Below are 20,970 nucleotides of genomic sequence, written 5' to 3' on the forward strand. Positions count from 1 at the left end.
ATTAAATATTGTCGCATATTAAGCATGTTATTTATTTATGGACATATAAAAAATCCACCCAAAGTCAAAAAGACAACCTTCACGTGTTGTTAAAACATTGGGCGTGAACAGGATTATACAAAACTAAATTTTTTTTTTTAGTTATTAGTCACGGGTTCATTTAAAACCGAATAACTGAAATACACTAAAAAAAAATACTAACTTTCAAAAGTAAATAATGAAAAAAATATTTTTTTTTATAACAACTCACAATCACTAAGTCAACGAATTCAAACCGCTAATGTATGGAAAAAAGTATTAATTAAAAAATTCAACAAAACAAATAATCTATAAATGCCGACAACATTGTCTTTTGCCTGGAATGACGCTAAAGAAACTCTAACATGTTTCATACTAAACATTTTTTAAAAGTAAAAAAAAAATACAATTTTGATATTTGAAGAAAGTATAAAAAAAAATTTAATGTTATGACAAACAGTATTAATGAATCACAACAATAATAATCACGTCCTACCAAAAAAAAAAAACTACAATTGACATCTAAATGAAAAAAAAAAACATAGGTTGAAACTGTCAACGGTCAATATAAAAAATCTGCTATTATGACATTGAAAAAAATAATTTTAGGATTATTAAAAAAAACAGTTATGGCAAAATATTCACAAAATATTCAAATCTTGAAAAATATAATTAAAATAGAAAATAGATCCGAACACCTTTTCTTTACAAGACCATTGACACAAATTACACTAAACCGCGTGACCTCGAGTTTCCATTGCGGAAACATCTGCATTTAAACATATCTCTATATCATCAAAGAGTTTTATGTTTTCAAACACATGTTCCATCAGTGGAAACCCACATTAATAAACAGAATAAATCCTCAATAAAATTAAACAGGACAAATAATTACGTTAGAAGCGACCCAAAGACTAAGTCTATGGTCAAGTTATACATTGACTAATGTATTATTCAACTCCCTTTGCTATTAATATTTATTTATTTAATTTTTTAACAAACTTAGAAAACCAAATAGACAATTGACTGAATACTTGACACTTGTATATAAAAGACAGTGATGACGTCATCGCAGTCAAGTGTCATGTTATACTGCACGAGTACATCAAAAATGTCAGTAATTGAATGTATTAAAGTTATTGAATAATACATGTACCAAATGTAAACATTATTTTCATTACACAAACAAAGTGATATTTACACAAATAATGCACAAAAATATTATAAAAAAAAAAAGACATAACCATCTTAAGTATTTGTTAAGGTTACGTTTACATTACACTATGGCATTGCAAGTTGTGACTCGGCCGCGCTCAGACTAACAACAAACACACAACAGTTACCAGTTTCCATTGTTGTAATACATGTACAAAAACATATAACTCTGTTCCATGGAATATATTGAGAAATTATTGTATATAGTCGAACCTTGATAATCGATAACTGGATGAAAAAGAAACCTTAAAAGTAAGAGTCCTCATCCAATCTCAAGGACATCTATAAGCAAGAAACTAGGGTTATGTAGAAACTTCATTAGACTCTCACTTATCCAGGTTCGACTGTACATATATTTAGACAGTAAAATGTATAAAAATATATAATAAAAGCATTTCATCAATTTCAAACGAACGCAAAATGATTTGTGTTGGTGTTACCACTGCGGATACAAGAAAAATAAAACATTTTACTATCTAATTTTAAATATTACACGAGAAAAGAATGGATTGTAACTATTATAAAAAAAAAGATCAAACATTGGACAGTGCAAAGATTTAAATGTATATATAGAAAGAGATGTCAGTAAACTGTTTGTTGGTACATTTAGGGCAGTATAAGGCAGTTGAAGGCCTCAGTTCACATCTCATTTGGAACTAGAGTTAATATTAAGAGAACATCTCATTCAGTATTCGTCTACATCTAATTTAAAGCCATGTAAGACATTATATATAGTTGCTGTTGTTGCTATCATAAAGGTTTCTTCTAACTTTAATTTGTAGTATTAGTATCGGTCAGTCCGAGCTGCGGGTGGGGCCGAGGCCTGAGCTTGGGGCCAAGGGGCCGGGGCCGGGGCCGGGAGGCAAATTGCTGCCCCATATTTTATGGGTCCCTGATATGAAAAAATATATTAGAATTTATATTCCGATTATAAACTGACCATCCTAATATTTAAGTATGAAGCTATGATAAATTTCAAACAATTTAATCCATTTTAATATATTCTACATGCAATTAAACTTATATTCGATTTACGTTTGTTAGTTAGACATTTCTAATTTCTTAAAATTTTAAATGGCGACCTTTATATTTTCACTCACTTCTATTTTAACTCCTTCATTGATATACTGGAATGATTAAATGATTGTATAAATATACTGCTATTGCTCACCTACGACATCCAGTGTTGTGAAGTGTTGTGTGAGGGTGTGGAGGGTTGGTGCGATTGTGTCGCCACCCTCTGCACCACCTGAACAATAAATTAAACAAAAATAAGATAAAATAAAGAAAAGTCTTATTATTATTCCTTATTCTTAGATGTCATTATAAACCTAGTTAAACAATGAAATTATAGTAATGCAATACTTAGCGTAAAATTAAAACAAAAAAAAATAAGCATAAATAAGCTATAAGCTAATAACATCATTCAAAGTTCTCTCAAAATTGTTCCAGCGCTTTCAAAAACTACACAAAAAACGCGGATTTGCAAAGAGACAGACAGAAATTTAAAAATAAAATTATGTCTTGCAATAAGCAACACAAAACATCATATACGATTAAATGAAACATGTTTTTATATTACATCAAGACAGTCAAATTTGTTAAACAAACGACCGCTACCCATAGACATACACAATTTCAGAGGGGACACATAAAAAGAGAATCTTTCCCCTTCCTATGCATTCCTCCTCCGTCATTCACTTCCCTTTCCCATCCTATCCGTATAAGAAAGCGGTGCAAAGGGAAAGAGGACTAAAATTATACTTCTAACACGTGTATAAGTACCTGTTGCACGAAGGCTCGTGTGAGATGCGGCGCGCTGCGCTCAGCCAGCTCGAAGGCTCGCCGCACTTCCTCCACTGCTGCAGCACTGCTCGGACCGTGCTTGCGGCTCAGCTACAACAACACAACATCTACATCATGGATACCCAAACTATTTTGGACAAGTGATCCCTATTTCCAAAATGAACCGTTACCACAGACCCCCCATGACCAAATTACCTACTTTTAAGATCAATTATTGTTATTATTATTATTTTTTATTCTGACTTAGGTCAATAGAAGAAGACAGAGTGAGAATTAGCAATGCTTCAATATATGTAGATTATTCCCAAAGGGGTCGGCCCTTTGGGAATAATCTACATCAACGTCTTAGCAAATAATAAAATAGCTTGAAATTGGAAACAAGTAGGAAGAAACTATGAATGCTGACCCCCTGAGGGGTCTCAGTCTAGATAACTCTGCAATTTAATTTTATTCAATTATTTTCAGCAATCAAGCAACAAAAATGGATTTAATTCTAATTTCTTTGCATTGTAGATTGAGATATAGGATTATGGACGAAAACAGCAATAGAATTGCATATGAAATATAGAGGACCACGGTGGGCTATTTCACAAGGTTTATCATATACAGAATTATATTAAAACTAGCTGTTGTCCACGACTCCGTCCGCCCGGAATTAAATAAAACTTACAAAGTAGCCTATGTGTTGTTCCTGACATATATACCAAATTTCATATTGTACCGATTTGGAGATAACTTCAAACAAACATTCATCCATCCATATAAATTAGTATATTACCTCATTGAGAAGCGGGTATATGAGTTGCTGCAGATACGCATGTCGCCGCACCTTGCTCTCCTCGCTGTTCACTCCTCTGTGGTCCAGAGGGGAAGCCTGAAAATGCCACAAACTATACTAGCTGTCTCACGCTACTTTGTTTGCGTCGAATTTAAAAAATGTAGTAATAAATATAGGCTATATTCACTCGTGGACAGTTTCGAAGCCATCAAATATTTCCTTTTTACACACGTTGTAAGATTAAGAGGGATATTTAAAAAAAAAAAAAAACAAGGACACATTGAATTTCACGGTTACGTAACTTATTAAAATGTACTTACAGCTTTATTATTAACTATGCCGTCGCGGTTTGACGCTGTGTGTTCTTGCCTCTCTTTCCTATCTTCTCTATCTCCCCTATCTCTTTCTCTATCTTTTGAATTTCTTTGTTCTATGGACGTCTGCACTATTGGAGATTGTCGGCTCTGAAACACACTTTAATATTAGTTTAAATAAAAAAATTACTTAAACTCACATTTATATACATTTGTAGATTTTGATATCAAATATGGATCGTTAATTTATCAGGAATGTGATAATTTTTAGCTTGTTTAATAGCATAAAGTTGAAGAAAATCATACCTAGATAGAATACTAATAATTTTCGTAACATGATATGAGATGTGAGAATGTTTCCTAGCAGAATGGTAGCATTGTGACTTAATCCTGACTTTAGTAAGTTAATTTTATAACTCTTTAACTCGTCCTTCATCAATAAAAAAAATTTAATTCATGTAATCAATTTGAATATAAAGCAATACATTTTAGATTGTTGTAAAAAAAGTAAATTGACAACTAAAACAGGCGACCATATTGTATAATGTATAGTGTGCGATATTTTTCTCATGTAAATGACTTGTTTGTTTGTCTTTAAACCTTAATGTTGTATGTGTAGAGTACCGTCTGTTTGTCGGGCGTGTTGTTGTTGAGGGCGGGCTTGTGTTGCGGCGCGAGCTCTGTCGGCGGCGTGTCGTCACGTACACTCAGCGAACCATTCTGCTTCGTCACCGAGGGTGATGTAGGCGATGGCAGAACTGGAATTATACATAATAAAAATTAAAACCTACTTCAGAATCCATATTTAAAAGAATCAAGATTAGAATTTGGATGAATCACACAGCGACAATGAACTAATTTTTTTTTATCTTACTAACATTATAAATGCGAAAATTAAGATGGATAGATGAATGAAGGTATCTCCGGAACGGGTCGACAGATCTTAATGTAATTTGGCACAGATGTGGAACATAGTCTGGACGAACAGATAGGCTACTTATCATTTTTTTTAACTGCGCGCGTACGGAGTTGCGGACTACAGCTAGTAAGTAGTTCACTAAAGCTAGGAGTTCACTAAAAGCACAGACTGAGATTCACCTTCAAAGCTCTAAAAATTGAAATACTTTAATCTCACAGCAAGTTTTCCTCAAATGTCTGATTCTGTGTAAATATCTCACCGGTGTCGTCGCGCCTGTCGCGGTCGCGCTCCCGGTCGTGGTCGCGTTCGCGATTGCGTTCTCGGTCGCGATCTGTGTCGCGGTCGCGGTCGCGGTCGCGGTCTCGGTCGCGCGTGTCGCGACGCTCGGCGGCAGACAAGAGCGAGCGCGCGCCGGCGCCGCCCCGCACCGTCATTATCCACGGCTCGTCCGCTTCACTGTCGCCTCTACTGCACTCCTCACTACGACAATATATTCAATATTTCTTTATTTTTATAAATTTTCTTCAGAACAAATATTATTCAGTACTTAATACAATATTGGTATTGAAATCGGAGAAATGAGAGATAAATCTATGAAATTTTAATTTTTTAAGTCGAAATTGAATAAGGAATTCACATACTAAGACGTTCATAGATCAATTTTCTCTTGGGATTGAAGTAGCTATTGAGATATCAGTTTCTTTAAACATTGCTGAGAATAAGAAGTTCTATGATGCATGTTATAAATAACCAGCTATATAAACATTTTAATTGTTGTTTTTGATTTAAAATGTTAATTACTCACGAGTCCGAATTCTCCGACTCCGTCTCGCTCTCCTCGCTGCGCTGCGCTTTCCATTTCTTGTACCTGTCGATCAGGTCCATGAGGTAAGAGTTCTTCTTCGCCTTCCGGATGAACTGGAACTTTAGCAATTCCTTCGCCGTCGGCCTCTGGAATAAAACAACTAAGAAGTAAGTACACAGTTAAATAACAATTTTTTTTTATTTCTTTTCCCGAACTTTGTTTAAGTAAAATACTTGGATGATATTTGTAGTAAACGTACTCAAAGCTTTGTTTTGTACAAGGCCTAAATTTCCCATTTAACGTTGTATAATTAAAAAGTTTAAACAAAAACCAGTCTTTCCCCGAAAGTGATCAGCATACAAGCAAACCAACTGAGGCCGTAATTCGAAACTGGGACAAAGACAAACAGCGGTGGGGAATAAATGAACTGTTGGTAAAGTTTGTATAATAACAAGAGCCTGTGATGTCGCGGGCTCAGGTTTGTTGACCCGCCGACCCGAGAGCCGAGACCCGAGCCCTCGGCGCGGAATGTTTGTGCTGTCGACTCTCAAGAGCACTAAACACCTGTCCTAAAGTGGACGATTTTCAAGCTTTCACAGTGAAATACTCATCTTGTTTTATTTTCTTCTGCTATTCTATTTTTCGCTAGCTACATCGTCTTTCGAGTCTGGTGATTTTCCGATTGACCGACATCTGAAATTAACCAAATACGAAAAACTTCTTACATTTTCGGGGTCCTTGTTCAAACATGCTTCAACAAACTCTTTGAAAGGCTTCGAGTAGGAGCCCGTGAGTTGTGGGGGGTTGTTCTTGGGTATGAGGAAGAGGACACGCATAGGGTGCAGCTCCGAGTTGGGGGGCTCCCCCTTTGCGAGTTCGATGGCAGTGATGCCCAGCGACCAGATGTCCGCCTTACTGTCGTAACATGACTGCTTGATCACCTCGGGCGCCATCCAGAAAGGAGTGCCAACAAATGTGTTGCGCTTGCTCGTCGTGTTCGTCAGCTGACCCGCCACACCTGGAAACAATTAGAATGTGAGTAACACAATTATAATACTTTTTAGTATCAAAAATAATACAAAATGTCAGATTCAACGCAATGTGCGTACTTCTCTGCTCACTTAAAATTTATCTTGGAAATTCTTACAATTCAAAATTTCTCTGAGCTCGCCGACGTAAAATTTGAGAAAGAATAGAATTCCTTCTTAGGAGTGTTTATAAAATACGTTCCAAAAAGCAATTTGGCACATATTTTCCCTCGCATTATACGCCATCTCGCTCAAGCGTACGATTGTGCGTATCCTTTTTCCTTATCGATCCTTTTAACGCGAGATAATAAAATAAGTTTACACAAGGAATGTGTGCCAACATTTTACAACGTTTCCAAAAGAAAATTTAATACAGCCTCCGGTCGCCGGTCGCCTGGATGCCTCTGTGAGACGAAATCAAACATCAGTCGCTGGCGGTCCGCCAAAGTGTCGCCTTGCTGCCTTAACTTAGCTCGGGTCGTAAACTTGATTAACGCACGTTGGGAAAATAAATGGGAAAGTCCAAAATAACATTTATTAGAAACTAGCTTATGCCCGCAACGCCGTCCGCACGCAGTTTAAAAAACAACTTTACAAGTAGCATATGTGTTCTTGCAGATTGTGTTCTACAACTGTGTCAAATTTTATTAAGATCCGTTGAGCCGTTCCGGAGATACCTTCAAACAAACAAACAAACATCTATCCATCCGCATTTATAGTATTAGACAGCTAGAGATTTTGCAGCCTATTTAGTTTCCTAATCCAGTAATAAGTATGAAATATATTTGAAACCAACATCTCTACCACATTACATTAATGCAGATGCCTCTGGTGAGCTATTCTTACCCGCCTTTTAGATATAGAATAATGAATATAAAAAGTTACCAAAGTCAGCGAGCTTGACGTCGCCCATCTCGCTGAGCAGTACGTTGGCAGCTTTGATGTCGCGATGCAGTTTGCGCTCTGAGTGAAGATAGTCGAGACCGCGTAGCACCTCGCGCAGGATCACCGCGATATGCATCTCCTCGAAGTTGCCCGCCTTCATCAGGTCCAGCGCCGACCCACCCCCCAGGTATTCCATTATTATCCATAGCTTTGTTCCCTGGAACATGGAAACAAGGCGCTATTAGTGACATAATATGACGATTGCATTAGTAAACATATCTTCATCAAGACATGGGGACGTATTTAAGGTTTATATGGGATGGGACAGAGTAGTATTTCAACCCATCAGACTGAGAAAAGGCTAAGGCAACTATGGTACTATTCAGACTGCACTAGCGGGTGCGGCGGCGAGCGCGGGCGCTCGGGTCTTGGCGTCTGCGTATTCACAGTGGCGATCGAGCTACGAGTGTCATTGCACATGTGATAGGTCGTTCTCAAACTTTCTACGTATTTAGAAGACATGGATGAAGATTTGTTTTTATTAATGGAAAATTCATACTTGAAATGGAAATTTCAATATATGAAGTTTGGCACACACGATTTAAATAAAGGAAGAGAAAAGTTTGGAGAATTTTATGTATTATACGCTGGTTTACGGACGTATCCCGATAAATTCTTTGAATACACGAGACGATGCTTCGGCGGGTGAATCAAAATGGTTTAGAACCACACGCGTAGTCGCCTAACAGACGCTATATCACTGTGAACGATACGGGCGGACTGAGCCATTAGAAACTCCCGCGCCACGCGCGCCCGCGCCCGCCTCATGAAGACGCGCAGCTCGCGGGAGCACTGTGAACGCAAATGGCGTCTGCATACATTTTATTTACACGCGCCCGCGCTAGCACCCGCGCCCGCCGGCACTCTGAAAGAGTACTATGATTTCAAGAGAATTTTTACGCTTTGTGAAGGTTGCTACTGATGTCTTTTTTAATGTAGTGTTTGTTCATACAAGTGTTAAACATCGTATAGCAACAATTTTTAGTGGTCAGAGCAATTATAGCTCAGGTACTGTAAACTACGTGATGGCTTAAACACTAGAATCTTTTGCGTATCAATAAGGCAAGGCATTGAATAAACTATTTTTTAAATATAAATGTACTATTTTTTCCCTGGCAACAAATAACAGTCATAAACACGTCCCCCATTTACTCGATATCGAGCTATATACATAAAACCTGTATTAATTAAAGCTGAAATAGATATCGAAAACAAAGGAAGTTAATTAGCAGATAACACGACTAATGACGAATGTTAAGGGACGGAAAACAAATTCTTATTCATTACATTTCTTATCTAACTTAAATAAACATGTAATTTTAATTGGGAAAATTCATATTAAATAAGTTTAATTTTAATTTCTGTAAATTGCGCCTTTGCGCAGAAACCTTTTTATGAATAAAAAAATAAATAATTAATTGTCGAGAACATTATTTCCTTTTTTGATAAAATTAAAAATCATTTCAACAACAATTGTAAAATGAGCAATTAAATTTTCTAGCTCTCGGCAGAAAAATAGACATGAAAAGAACAAAGGCTTTGTCAAAGTGTTGGGTCCGGTGTAATTAATGGCAAAAATTTTCTGCTGTTTTCAATCAAAAATTAATATGTAAATATATTTAATTTTACTTGAAAATAATTTATAGACATATTTTAAACCAAATTCAAATTATTTATCCATACAAACATTATTCTCAATATATTCAAGTTCAATAAATAAGTGATTCTCAATGAAAACAGATGTTACAATATCACAAATATCTAACTGTCGTTTTATTAAACTTTTGCGATAAACAATAACAAGCTATTATAAGTGTATCTTTAGTACTTCCTAAGCGAGGGGGCGTAATAATAGAGACAGGAAAAGAGAAAATATTGCGAACATCTTATGGGACTTCGTTATAGTTCGATAACATGTTTGGAAAGATAAGAAATAGCTATACTGTATATATAGATTGTTTTGTAAGTCGGGAGAAAGAACATCTCAATCTAAATAAAGTTATAATATAGACTCAAATCAGTCGTATCTTTCGTAAAGTCGTGTTAGTTACACTATTTTTAACTCAAGATCGGTCGAACTGATTAAGCTGAAAATTGATGGCGAGGTAGCTTAGAACTAGGATATGGACATAAGAACTTTTTTATCTTGTGTGCGTTTTTTTTATTCCGCGCGGACGGAGTCACGGGTAAAAGCTAGTACATTAATATCTTGGAAATCTTACTTTGTTAAATAATTGATACATTACAAGACATTTAATAGCTAGAGACATAAATTAAAATGACGCTTTACATTCATGCTACGTCGGACAAGGTTAGTGATTAATGCGCAATCACAAGGCTTGCATCAGAGCTTCGTAAATGTCAAATAACAATCCGCTGATGCAATTGATAATTATGAGATATGTGGTAAGATCAAAAATCATGTAAAAAATAGATTAAAAAATAGAGTGCATTTTTTTTTCTTTCTTGGACAGGCACGTTGATAGAAGTCCAATTTGAACCAAGCCTGTGTACGATCCCACCTAAGTAGAAGTAATATTGTGGTCGATTTCAATGATAGTATAATAGTGTTCTATTGTTTTGAGATCAATGATCGATGTAATAAGGCAATAACATTTTAAATGACACAAGGAAATATAAAGGTACATGATTGATACAATGAGTTGCGGAAGATAGAGCGGGCGCGGCGGACGGTTCCGGCCCGGCGCGGTGCACGCTCCATCAGCCAACATTACTCTAATACATATTCATACAAAATTTATGAACACGGTCATAAGTCGGTAACTTACTTACACTCAATACTAAACAACCTTGAATTAATTACTATACCTATTAGTCTTCAGGGTTGGCGATCGAATGTAATTTACTCACATTATGATGTGGCAAACTATTTTTTCTGATTAATTTAGTCCTAGAGTGTTTAAGTTGTGTGATTTCTGGTATCTAAATTACTCATGGATCTAACTAATTGTTTTAGATATTTTTTATTACATTATCTTAGGTTAAGACTAGATTTTGATATGAATTAAAATTTACGAACTACTGATAAATTTAAAGTGAAACAAAAAACAAAGAAAAATGTAGTTGCAATCCAATGAGGTCAACACAAGTGACAATATAACCCGGATGTATAACCCTTATTGTCTTCCAAGCAAATGACAATGAATTTAAAAATTCATTGCATTGTTTAATTTAATTAGATATTTTCGATTTATTCGATTTTAACGTTCCTTTATATTATATAAAGGGACGTTAAATTAAAAACGGACTAAGAAATAAAATAATAAAAATGTCAGACCCATTTCAAAAACAAACAAAAAGTTTTTCCTTTTCTATAAACTTATTATATGATAAAATATTACATTTGAGTAAGATAGGAACATTTTGGAAAGTTTTGGCTACCTACATTTTGTTTGTGAAAGGTAAAAGAAAGGAATTACCTCAATAAATTGATAACTTTTATCGATCCTATAAAAATGTCTTTGACCGTTGTTTTCTGAGACCAAAATCTCCGAATAAAACATATCGTCATCCCAGTCATTATCTGACAAAACAAAGATAACATTAAAAAATATAAGTAGTTAGGATCTACCATAAAAGCATTAGTTATTCCTGCCAAGTTTTGTACATAAGGGACGTACGGTTATTTTCTTTGTACAATTTTCAAACGACGTATTTCCTCATCGTAAATGCTTATCTGCACTCGTTCCTAGTCGGTTGACGTACATTTTCGTTGCCATGACAACGGGCTGGCGTCGGTCGTTGAACCCGCCGTCGCGCCTTCCATCAAAGTAAAACAAAACGTACAACTGTTCATTCTTCATAACTCAAATAAGGGCAGAATACTTGTGGAAAATTAAACGGAGAACTTTGTGAGAAACTCGAGTAGAAATTTAGATTTTATGTGTGCCTTCTTTATTAAACGGACAAAGTCTTATTTGTATGGCTAAGTTACAGGTACAGGTTACTTTTGTCTTGGAAACTGTTGTCATTGCTCACTCTGCAGTTTACCTTGTCTTCGTCATCCAATAAAAATCAATTTATTAGTACTTAACTTAATCGCTAAGAAAGTCTCTGCCATTTATATTATCGGCATGGAATGATTAACAATCACCGTTGCCGGAAGCGAAGAAAAAAAAATCAGCCTCTGTCTTAGTTCTCATAACGTACTTTTTCTATCTTCCACGCAATACTTCGTTTAGTTAAAAATAGCGATAATAAAAGCAAGAATCACAATTGTTAGTCGAAGCGGCAATTATTAGTTTAAATTGAAGCGTCGACGAGCGGTTGCCATAGCAACACGCCGAGCGAGCGAACTCCGCGTAACTTTGTACCCGCCTTAATAATTTCCGGACTATCGGATGCCGCTATTCGCTTGTTAACATCTATGATACCAATTTAAGTTCGTAAGAACTACGTATAATCTACAATACCCGGGGTGAAACGTGACTAAAAGCTATTGCAAATTTCGTGTCTAAAACTATAAAGCATAATAACTTGAAGACATTCAGAAACAAGCTTTGCTTTATTTGAATTTAGTTTCATATCCAATTATTGAAAAAAAATATAACGTGAGTTGCTATATGGGGAATGTCCAACACTGTCCTAATTATCGAAAATTTTAATTATTTGTTACTTAAAATTCGTAAGTTTTAGTACGGAGCAGGGTAGTATTTAATGTTATTCAGTTTGCAAGAACATGGTACCGGGAACAATTCAGTTCTAATTTGGAGTGCGGGCGCGAAGCAACAATGTAAAGGAAAAACCTTCAACTAGATAGAATTGTACGCGATCCTAAGGGAAAAAGAAAATCTTCTAAATCCGGAATGAGTTTATATGTGATCCTCTTAATACCCAATTTATACCTCGCTGTAAACGAAACTGACACTGCCTTTATTTTCAGAGTAAAACAACAAAAATTAAAACAAAGTATTTACTCTTAACAATGATAAAGGCGTGTTGGTGAGACATTCGCAGCTTTTCATTTCAAATTGAAGCACAATAGTAATCCTTGGATTTCCTAAATCCTGAAATTGAGAGATATTAACAGAATTTAAGGGACCGTAATGAATCTCAGGAGATAAAGAGCTACTTAGCGGTAAGTTAAGAGACATACATTAGTAGAGTAATAAGTATGAAAGCACAAAAACATGTATACAATTAGAAGGGTCACGCTCACATTATTAAACTACTTTAGAAGTACGAATATAAGTGTCATATAAGTTTGCCATAGTTTATGTTATAATTTCCTAATTTGGTAAAAGTATCACTTCTACTGCGCTTTTAGAGCCTTGTCACTACTACGTGCTCTTTTTAGCCGACTTCAAACAATCAAATTTATCAATTTGTCTGTTTTTTTTTTTCTGTGTGCTACCACGTAACTCCGCACTTGATACTCCGATTTTGATATTTTTTAGCCGACAGGTAATGCTTGCGGGTGGATCAGGTTTTTTTTTTAATTTTTAAACTAACTAGTTTAAATACATCCAACCTGTGGCAGTTGCAAGCATCAGGCCAAGGTTTACAACTCTATGTAAAACAGAATGCTAGAAAAAAAATCTGAGCTCAATTACTTTGTGTATGTCATATGTCATTAATTTAATAAAAAGTAGTTAAATAGAATGTGACAGATATGACATGGTATTATGAAACACACTAATGCCATTATATCTTTCAACAAAAAGGGTTACGAAATCTCTCGTATTTACTTTTGTACACAAAGAATTTATGATCACGACGAAAACATTTCCATAGCAACGAGATAAAAGAAAATAATAAGTTTCTATGAGATCAGTGCGATCGTAAAACAGAACCGGGTCGCGGTACAATATTTCGTGTAGCGAGCTCATATTATTTACTTATTGTTTTTATTTACTTTTTTTAAAAAAAGAACACATCCAATAACAACTAAATAAATTATTCATGCTACATCTCATCTATTACAATGTGCATTACGTCTCACAACTTGTGACAGAAAAAGTAATGAGTTTCTGAAGGGTGTTATCCCGTAGCTGTTACTTCAGGTACAAGCGGTGCTCATAATATATTCTCTCACATCATGGAAAAGAAAAACAATCTAACCTTATAAATCGTCAAGTGACAAGAATGTGTACGGTTTAGTACGAACAGCAAGGAACAAAATTTCCGTTGTTTAATTAAACGTCAAAACAAGCAGGTTAAAATTTAATATATTGAGTTAACATCTTAATAAAATACAATAAAAACAACATAAATGTCCTTTTCCGTCCAGTATAAACACGTCCTTAGGCAATAAGTTTACAAGAGCTCTCAAATCGTGCAGGTATAAAACCGTCAGTATCACCATCTCGTAAAATTCCCCCGAGAGCCCTCTACAATGTGGCATCGTTAGGTGAAAACTGCAAATGCCCCTAGACACACAGGAGGAAGCTATAAAATACTTAATAGTGCACTCCAATTTTACTATCAAGTGAATGTTTTGCATTTTCAAAGTCGACTTAGAACGAGTTACTTGGCATGGATTTTTATAATATTTTAAGTAGAGTGGCTACAAGCTTTGCACTTCGACAAAAACGGTTAACAAAATACAGTAAGCAAGCATAAATATTGTGCAGTGCAGGCTTGGCGTTGCGCTGACTACTGTCTGCGGAGCGCGACTCTATTGTTACAAAATTAATGTGTCTGCTTGTTTAGTTTTATAGTTAAAAGTTATGAATTGTGGATTTTCTTTCTAAATTGAAAATCCTCTTTTACATAGTTTTTTTTTTTATAAAAAAGACAGCAAAAACACAATTCGTAGTTTGTTTCGACGAGTAGGTACCTACTGGTGTTAAAATAAATTAAAAATGTAAAGCGTAAATACAGATAAAACTAGTAAACATTTCTGTCAGTGCTATGTAATCTCAATAATATGGAGAAGTTGAAAAAAATGTTATCACAATCCATACAAATAAAGCTCTTATCTTAATAACCGTAAAAACCTAAACGACGCAATCACAAAAGTGAAATTGGAACGCACGCGTTTTAACTTGGCTTAAGGCCTCGCGATACAATGCTGTAACGAGAGTCTCGTATACGAAAAGCGGCGCTTTACGATTTAGGTACTTCATTTTATGAATACGTATGCGTAATCAATTATTCAGTCCAACCCTGTGAGGGGACGGAAAAGGTTTCTAACGTGACTGTACAGTCGCGTAATAAACATGAAAGGATTCATGCTTTGATTCCTCTGTTTATCATTTAATGGCTTTAGTTCGTGAATCGATTGAATTAATATGAAAAAATCAATTTATTACTGCGATGTATTCTGTTGAAAAATTCGGAATAAAAAACAATGCAACGATATTCCTCAAACCTTTATCAGTTACATGGATGTAATTTGGATAGTCTAACAAAGATGATACTTGATAAACACATTAAATTAATGAAAAAAATGTTAATAATCCATTCATATAAAGCAACAAATACCTCAGATAAACATCATACGAGACTTTGGAAGGCAGTGATCCATTCTCCCAGACCCCCGGGGCGAGTACAGACGTAAGCCATAGCTTATCGCTGTAACGACATGAATAATAATCGTTATTTAAACATGTTTAAACAAATGACACGTTTTCTAAACGTTATAACTAACTCTTTGTGTCGTTATCCTTAAAATTATTGCCGCTATATTAATTTATAGGTAACTATAATATCATAAATTGACGTTTAGGATTGTAATAGCATGACAATTATCAGATATTTAAAAAAAACGAAACTCGTCTTTAGTTTTAATAACTACTAAAGATTTACATGAATCAAAACTAAATGTCCATTTCGAAGTTAGCCATCAATTAAAACGACCCTTTTATTTATAAATAAAAAAAAACAATCATCATTTAAAAAGACATTTTTTTACTATGGTATTTGTGTTACACCTTTCCCCGACATATTATTAGTTTGTTTGCACAATATTTTATTTAATCAGGTCATCGACACACAGGACAATAATGATTCACTGCTCTCGGTCGCTGCGTACGTGACACGTAACATACAAACTATATTCCATACCCACACCGTTGATATTGAGAGAAATCCGATACAAATTCCATCGGCACCGGTTGATTGAAATCAGCGTGGATATTCACGTGTTTTGGATTTTAACTGGCCATACGGACCAGCAAACGGATGATTGGAAATAAACCGACACAGTAACTATTCGATATAGGAGTAGGTTTAGTTTTTACATAAAAATGCTTCCTACTATAATTTTATATTTACTATCTATAGTTTTCAATTTTTAAACCAAAATAAGAATGAATGAAATGAACACGCCGTTTAGGACCGCAATTAAACGTATAAATATTCATCCGTTGTTGCATTTAAAGGTTCCCGTGTCGTGAAAATTAACATAAACAAATTTGCCAGTACTCCAAAGGTGCCTAAATTTTCGAAGCAACATTAATAGACCTCGTTACTTGGTACGCTGGAGTTAAGTAGATTCAGTTCCTCGCCTAAATAAAATTTTGCAAGCCCTTCTCTCAACGAGCCGCGAAGTGACAATTAAGTTGAGGGCGGACAAATTAGATTTTTCGAGAATTCACTTAAATTTTAAACTCCTTTTTAGTTAATATCACCTTAGTTACTTTCGACTAAGAACTGGGACAGTAACAAACAGTAATTGGGAAAGTGTTTTATACAAATTTTACAACTGGCAAATTTTAAGTCGCATCGTAAGTTTCCAGTGCGGGATAATTTCTACAAAAATAAATTATCGTCTCTCTATCTTTTCTCTAAAAAAAATGAGATAACTGATTTGTTGTGTATGCTGCTTTCGCTGTGTACTCACAAGGTTTCAATACTTGAATGATATTCCCCTCCTCTCCTGGGGAATCGAATAATCGCATCAGGACGGGACGGCAGTCATACTCCCGTTTCAGTCGGTCTCTACGATGGCCACTGAATGCAAATGCTACGGTAATTTCGTCAGAAAGGGACCAGCTGAGTCAACGTAGTCAATGTATGTATATATAAGTGTGCTGTCTGGGTTACAATGCTGTAAGCTAAATTGGGTATATTGCATTTGGTGTAAGTCAACCCGCTTGCTATATTTACTAAGATTCAATGGTTCTATAACGACGAACTCGTCTTAACTTACTTAACTTACTCTCTTGATACTTCGTTATCTGACCCATTGTTATCATAAATTACAAATCGCAGATATTAAAATTAAGTTACATACATTAATTAAACTAGCTATAAAACGCATTAATAGCTTTCTCTGTATGTTAACTCCAGTAAAAAAGGGCTTAAATACCAAACTGGCACCGTGTTACATTAGAGCATTAATGATTGTAAAATTACTCATTAACATAAAACTCCAATAGTAGCACATAAAAAAGTAATTTCACAAATCATTGACTTTAGCAACGGCAGCTTTGCGCCTTTGCTTTTCTCGGGGCATTAACAATTCATGAGGCTGTAATGATCGGCGATGCAAATGCGTTCCTCTAGCATTACTGTAACAAGACAAAGCGACTAGTCCTTGACACAAACGCGGGCCGGTTCCTGCGTACACTTTTACTATTTCGAGCTTCCACAATCGCAGCTGCAGATTAAACTGAGTCGATTATAACTTGTTCCAAAATTTTATTTAGGTCACTTAATTTAATTTTATTGAATTTAGCTTTCTTATTGAAACTTTCAGCTACATTAACAAAAAATATTGCTGTTAGCCAATGCTAACGATGCCAAATTGTTAAATAAAAAAGCTCTGATAACTAATCTAATTACTGAACCAAATTGTTCACAATAGAATGGCTTCCCACACGTCAACAGTATCACGCGGCAGTTGCAAGCAACTTTACAGTACTCTGTACATACCGGCAATGTTATGGAGTTATTATTTCAATGAACCCTGCTTACGTCACGAACCGGCTTAGTTTCTAATGCCGGTGTTGTTTCATCTTGTTAGATAACTATCTATTGTTGTGTACCGTAGTATGGTATACAAGAGAAAATCTCAACCAGAATATGTTATCAAATTTCCACGTGTAACATTATGTTAATCAAGGTGAAAATAATACGCCATGACTTGTAAATTTAGCTATGGAAGGACCATTTAGAATCCGAGATTAACAAAAACAATTGCACTATTCTTTAGTAGTCGAATTTAATCAAATTGATCTTACTAATATTATAAATGCGAATGTTTGGATGGATGGATTAATGGATGAATGCATGTTTGTTTGAAGGTATCTTCAGAACGGCCAAACGGATAGTCTGGAAGATCACATAGGCAACTTTTTGTGTTTTTTTTTAACTCCGCGCGGACGACAGCTAGTCTGTAAAAAAAACTGTTGCTATGCTAAGTTAAGGTATTAAACTTTTATTGTAAAGGCTCACTATTTCCAACGAACAAGTTATTACATTAAGTAGAGCAAGATGAGAGACTTAAAATCAGGTCACATTAGCATGTCATTCATTAAAAAACAAGAGAACAGTGTATAAGCATTTTCCACCTACTTAAGAATATTATAATCACGACTATTATACCTACACTAAACCAGAGATAATGAACCAATGGCACAATATTTTGGACACGTCATTGATCACAAAATTACTACAATAAAAGTGTGAAGTAAGGATCATCTTAAATCACATTCAGTTTAATGTCATCTTAAATCACATTAAGGAGTATCAGAAAACTAAAATTCTTTGATGGCACGTCTATGACCTCATTGAATATTTATTTAGAAAAAAAAGGTTCGATATCCCTGCACTAAACTGACCATGTAGCTGGCCGTCAGTTTACATTCCTCTTCTTCTCAGCCACGTTACGCCCACAGTTTACATTACCTATACAAAAACATATTGCTGTCCCTTTCATTATCTTTGAAATGAAAAGAGTTAATAATGTATTACATATTATACAGTAAAACACCATTAGAATCTTACGAAAAGAGATCTGTTGCAGTTCGATGTACGAATACATTCTCGCTTTTGCTGTTGTAAATGTTGTTCACAGTAACATAAAGCCACATCATTGCCGAAGACAAATTGCAGCAGAGATTTCGACTGCCGTTCTGGTGGATAATTCGAACTGCCTCTAATACATTAAACCTTATAGGAAACGGAAACAAATCCAACGCTAAGCCTGCGTAAGCGGGGATCCACATTAAATTGCCATCATTAATCTTTGCCCTCTTGTCCTCGAATCATGAGGAAATGCGGTACCGGAAATGCTCGTAATCAAGAACAGTAAAATTGCTTAACATCCCCACTAAAACTTTCAGGTCAAGGCTGTCGTTTTCAACTTACGATCTTAGGAGAATCCATCAAACTTTCGTTCTAGATATATCACAAAAAATTATCTTGTTTAGAAATGATATTTCAAGTTCAGCCTAATTACATTAACTGTAATCTAAAACTGAGCTAGATAAAATTCGTGAGTGTAGCGATGTGACCCATATACGAAAATCCCACGAGTGAAGCCTCGCTGGAAATCAATTACTCGATCTATTGTTCGTTTTTAACAACGTATCTCTTGAGACTCGAGGCCTCGGGGCTATCACTGTGGACGAGACCGTTAGGATTGTTCTAAATGTTTATATTCATTTTACAATGGCAACCGTTTTTGTCCACATACATTTATTTTACTGATGCCTCAATAACTTGGAGTATTTTACATAGGATATTTATATTTCCCTAGCGTACTAATAGCATATTTAATACCTTCAGAATTAATAATAATATGACATGTAAGTGCACTGCCACACTTGCGTGGACGCAAGCTGTTTTATTTGCGCAGCACCGCAGTGTTTCCCGTTGCCAGTTCGCGCGGACATGGCGTGTCAGCGTAACATAACGGGCAACGTATAGCACACTGCATTTATCCTCACATACTAACGAGTAGCTACCAGTAACAGTATTGCTTTCGTTAAACTAAATGGAGCTGATGTCTTGGTAAATGATTCAAGACGAATTGACAGCATGAACATGACCGCTTGGTGACACGTTTGTTTTTTTCAAACTAGAGATGGGTAAAGGTTAGTAAAGATAAGTAAAGGTAAAAAAAAATAGAATAATAAAAAGTGAAAAATAAAACCATATCACCATTTAAAAAAAAAGATTTTTCATTAATCTCAATATTTTTAGGAAACTTTTTAAAAATACAAACGTTTCATTATGAAATGACGTTATGCACACGCGGCTCACGGCAACTGAACGAATAAAACTTTTATAACGTCCGTAAGTCCGAACAATGTGCGGTAATTGACGGTCCGCTCTCGTTGCGCCGCATCGAGAATACGTTAATAGTTAAGATGAATTGACAGTAAATAAAAGCAAAAGCCAGGTGTAAAATGGAAATTGTGAGCGCGCAATAAAATTAAATTGACACGAACGTGACGCAAACTTGATAAAAGGATGACTATGAAATCCGATTTACATTTTAATTATGTCTCAAGATAAAATAAATTTGTTAAACTTCACTGATTTTTAAGCACTCTAACCTGAGATAACTTTGCATGGTTTCACAAAGGCGACTGCTATTGTATTGTATGAGCAAATTTTGTTAAATTTCTACTGGTACGACCATAAATATAGTCACATAGTGCGATAGGGCTTTAAGCAGATTAAAACCAATATTATCGAAGGTCAATTAAATTGGTCTTAACTTTAAGAACATTGGCTTCATGTAATGCATACGTTCTGTAAGATGTAATCATCAACAATAAAACCTTTTGTAGGATTCACTATAAAACGTGAGCAATAAAAATACAACATAAAATGACATTGCATGAGTAACGAGTATAATCCTTAGCGGATTTTCTCGAGCATTCGCCTTCCCCAAAAGACAATATCGCTGCGGGCTCTTTCGCTACAAAGTATTATGAAAGATATCAAAATCAGGACGAGCCCAATAAAGTGAAAAAGGGAAAAAAGGGAACGTTGTTAAGATCACCTGTTATATTGTGACTTTTTTCGTAACAATGGGAAGAAAATTACGAGGAAAACTTGTAGGGGAAAATTTAATGGATCCATTAGCGATTTATTTCCGTGACACTGTATTCTTAACTGTTTTCTTCCCGGGATTTTAATCTTGCTTACGTATTTTGATAAGCTATTTTATCTGGTACAAGTATGCACGCGATGTATGTATTTAAATTTTCCTTTCTAATTAT

The 20,970-nt window shown here is 35.2% G+C and overlaps 1 protein-coding gene across 2 annotated transcripts in view; it reads right to left on the reverse strand.

Annotated features, from left to right (window-relative positions):
• Positions 1-1,752: 1,752 nt before the first annotated feature.
• The window catches only part of LOC106714220 (serine/threonine-protein kinase 26), a 75,442-nt gene continuing 56,224 nt past the window's right edge, over positions 1,753-20,970 (reverse strand). For both annotated transcript variants that reach the window (XM_045679054.1, XM_045679022.1), the window contains exons 3-12: positions 7,769-7,985; positions 6,581-6,873; positions 5,856-6,001; positions 5,310-5,530; positions 4,756-4,889; positions 4,138-4,281; positions 3,818-3,913; positions 3,019-3,129; positions 2,405-2,482; positions 1,753-2,125 (exon numbers count right to left, since the gene is read on the reverse strand). In XM_045679054.1, coding sequence (XP_045535010.1) covers positions 2,405-2,482; positions 3,019-3,129; positions 3,818-3,913; positions 4,138-4,281; positions 4,756-4,889; positions 5,310-5,530; positions 5,856-6,001; positions 6,581-6,873; positions 7,769-7,985 — 1,440 coding nt within the window. In that variant the 3' untranslated portion in view covers positions 1,753-2,125. The remainder of the gene's footprint in view (positions 2,126-2,404; positions 2,483-3,018; positions 3,130-3,817; positions 3,914-4,137; positions 4,282-4,755; positions 4,890-5,309; positions 5,531-5,855; positions 6,002-6,580; positions 6,874-7,768; positions 7,986-20,970) is intronic.

Source organism: Papilio machaon, chromosome 1, assembly GCF_912999745.1.
Source record: "Papilio machaon chromosome 1, ilPapMach1.1, whole genome shotgun sequence".
Lineage (NCBI taxonomy): Eukaryota > Metazoa > Arthropoda > Insecta > Lepidoptera > Papilionidae > Papilio > Papilio machaon.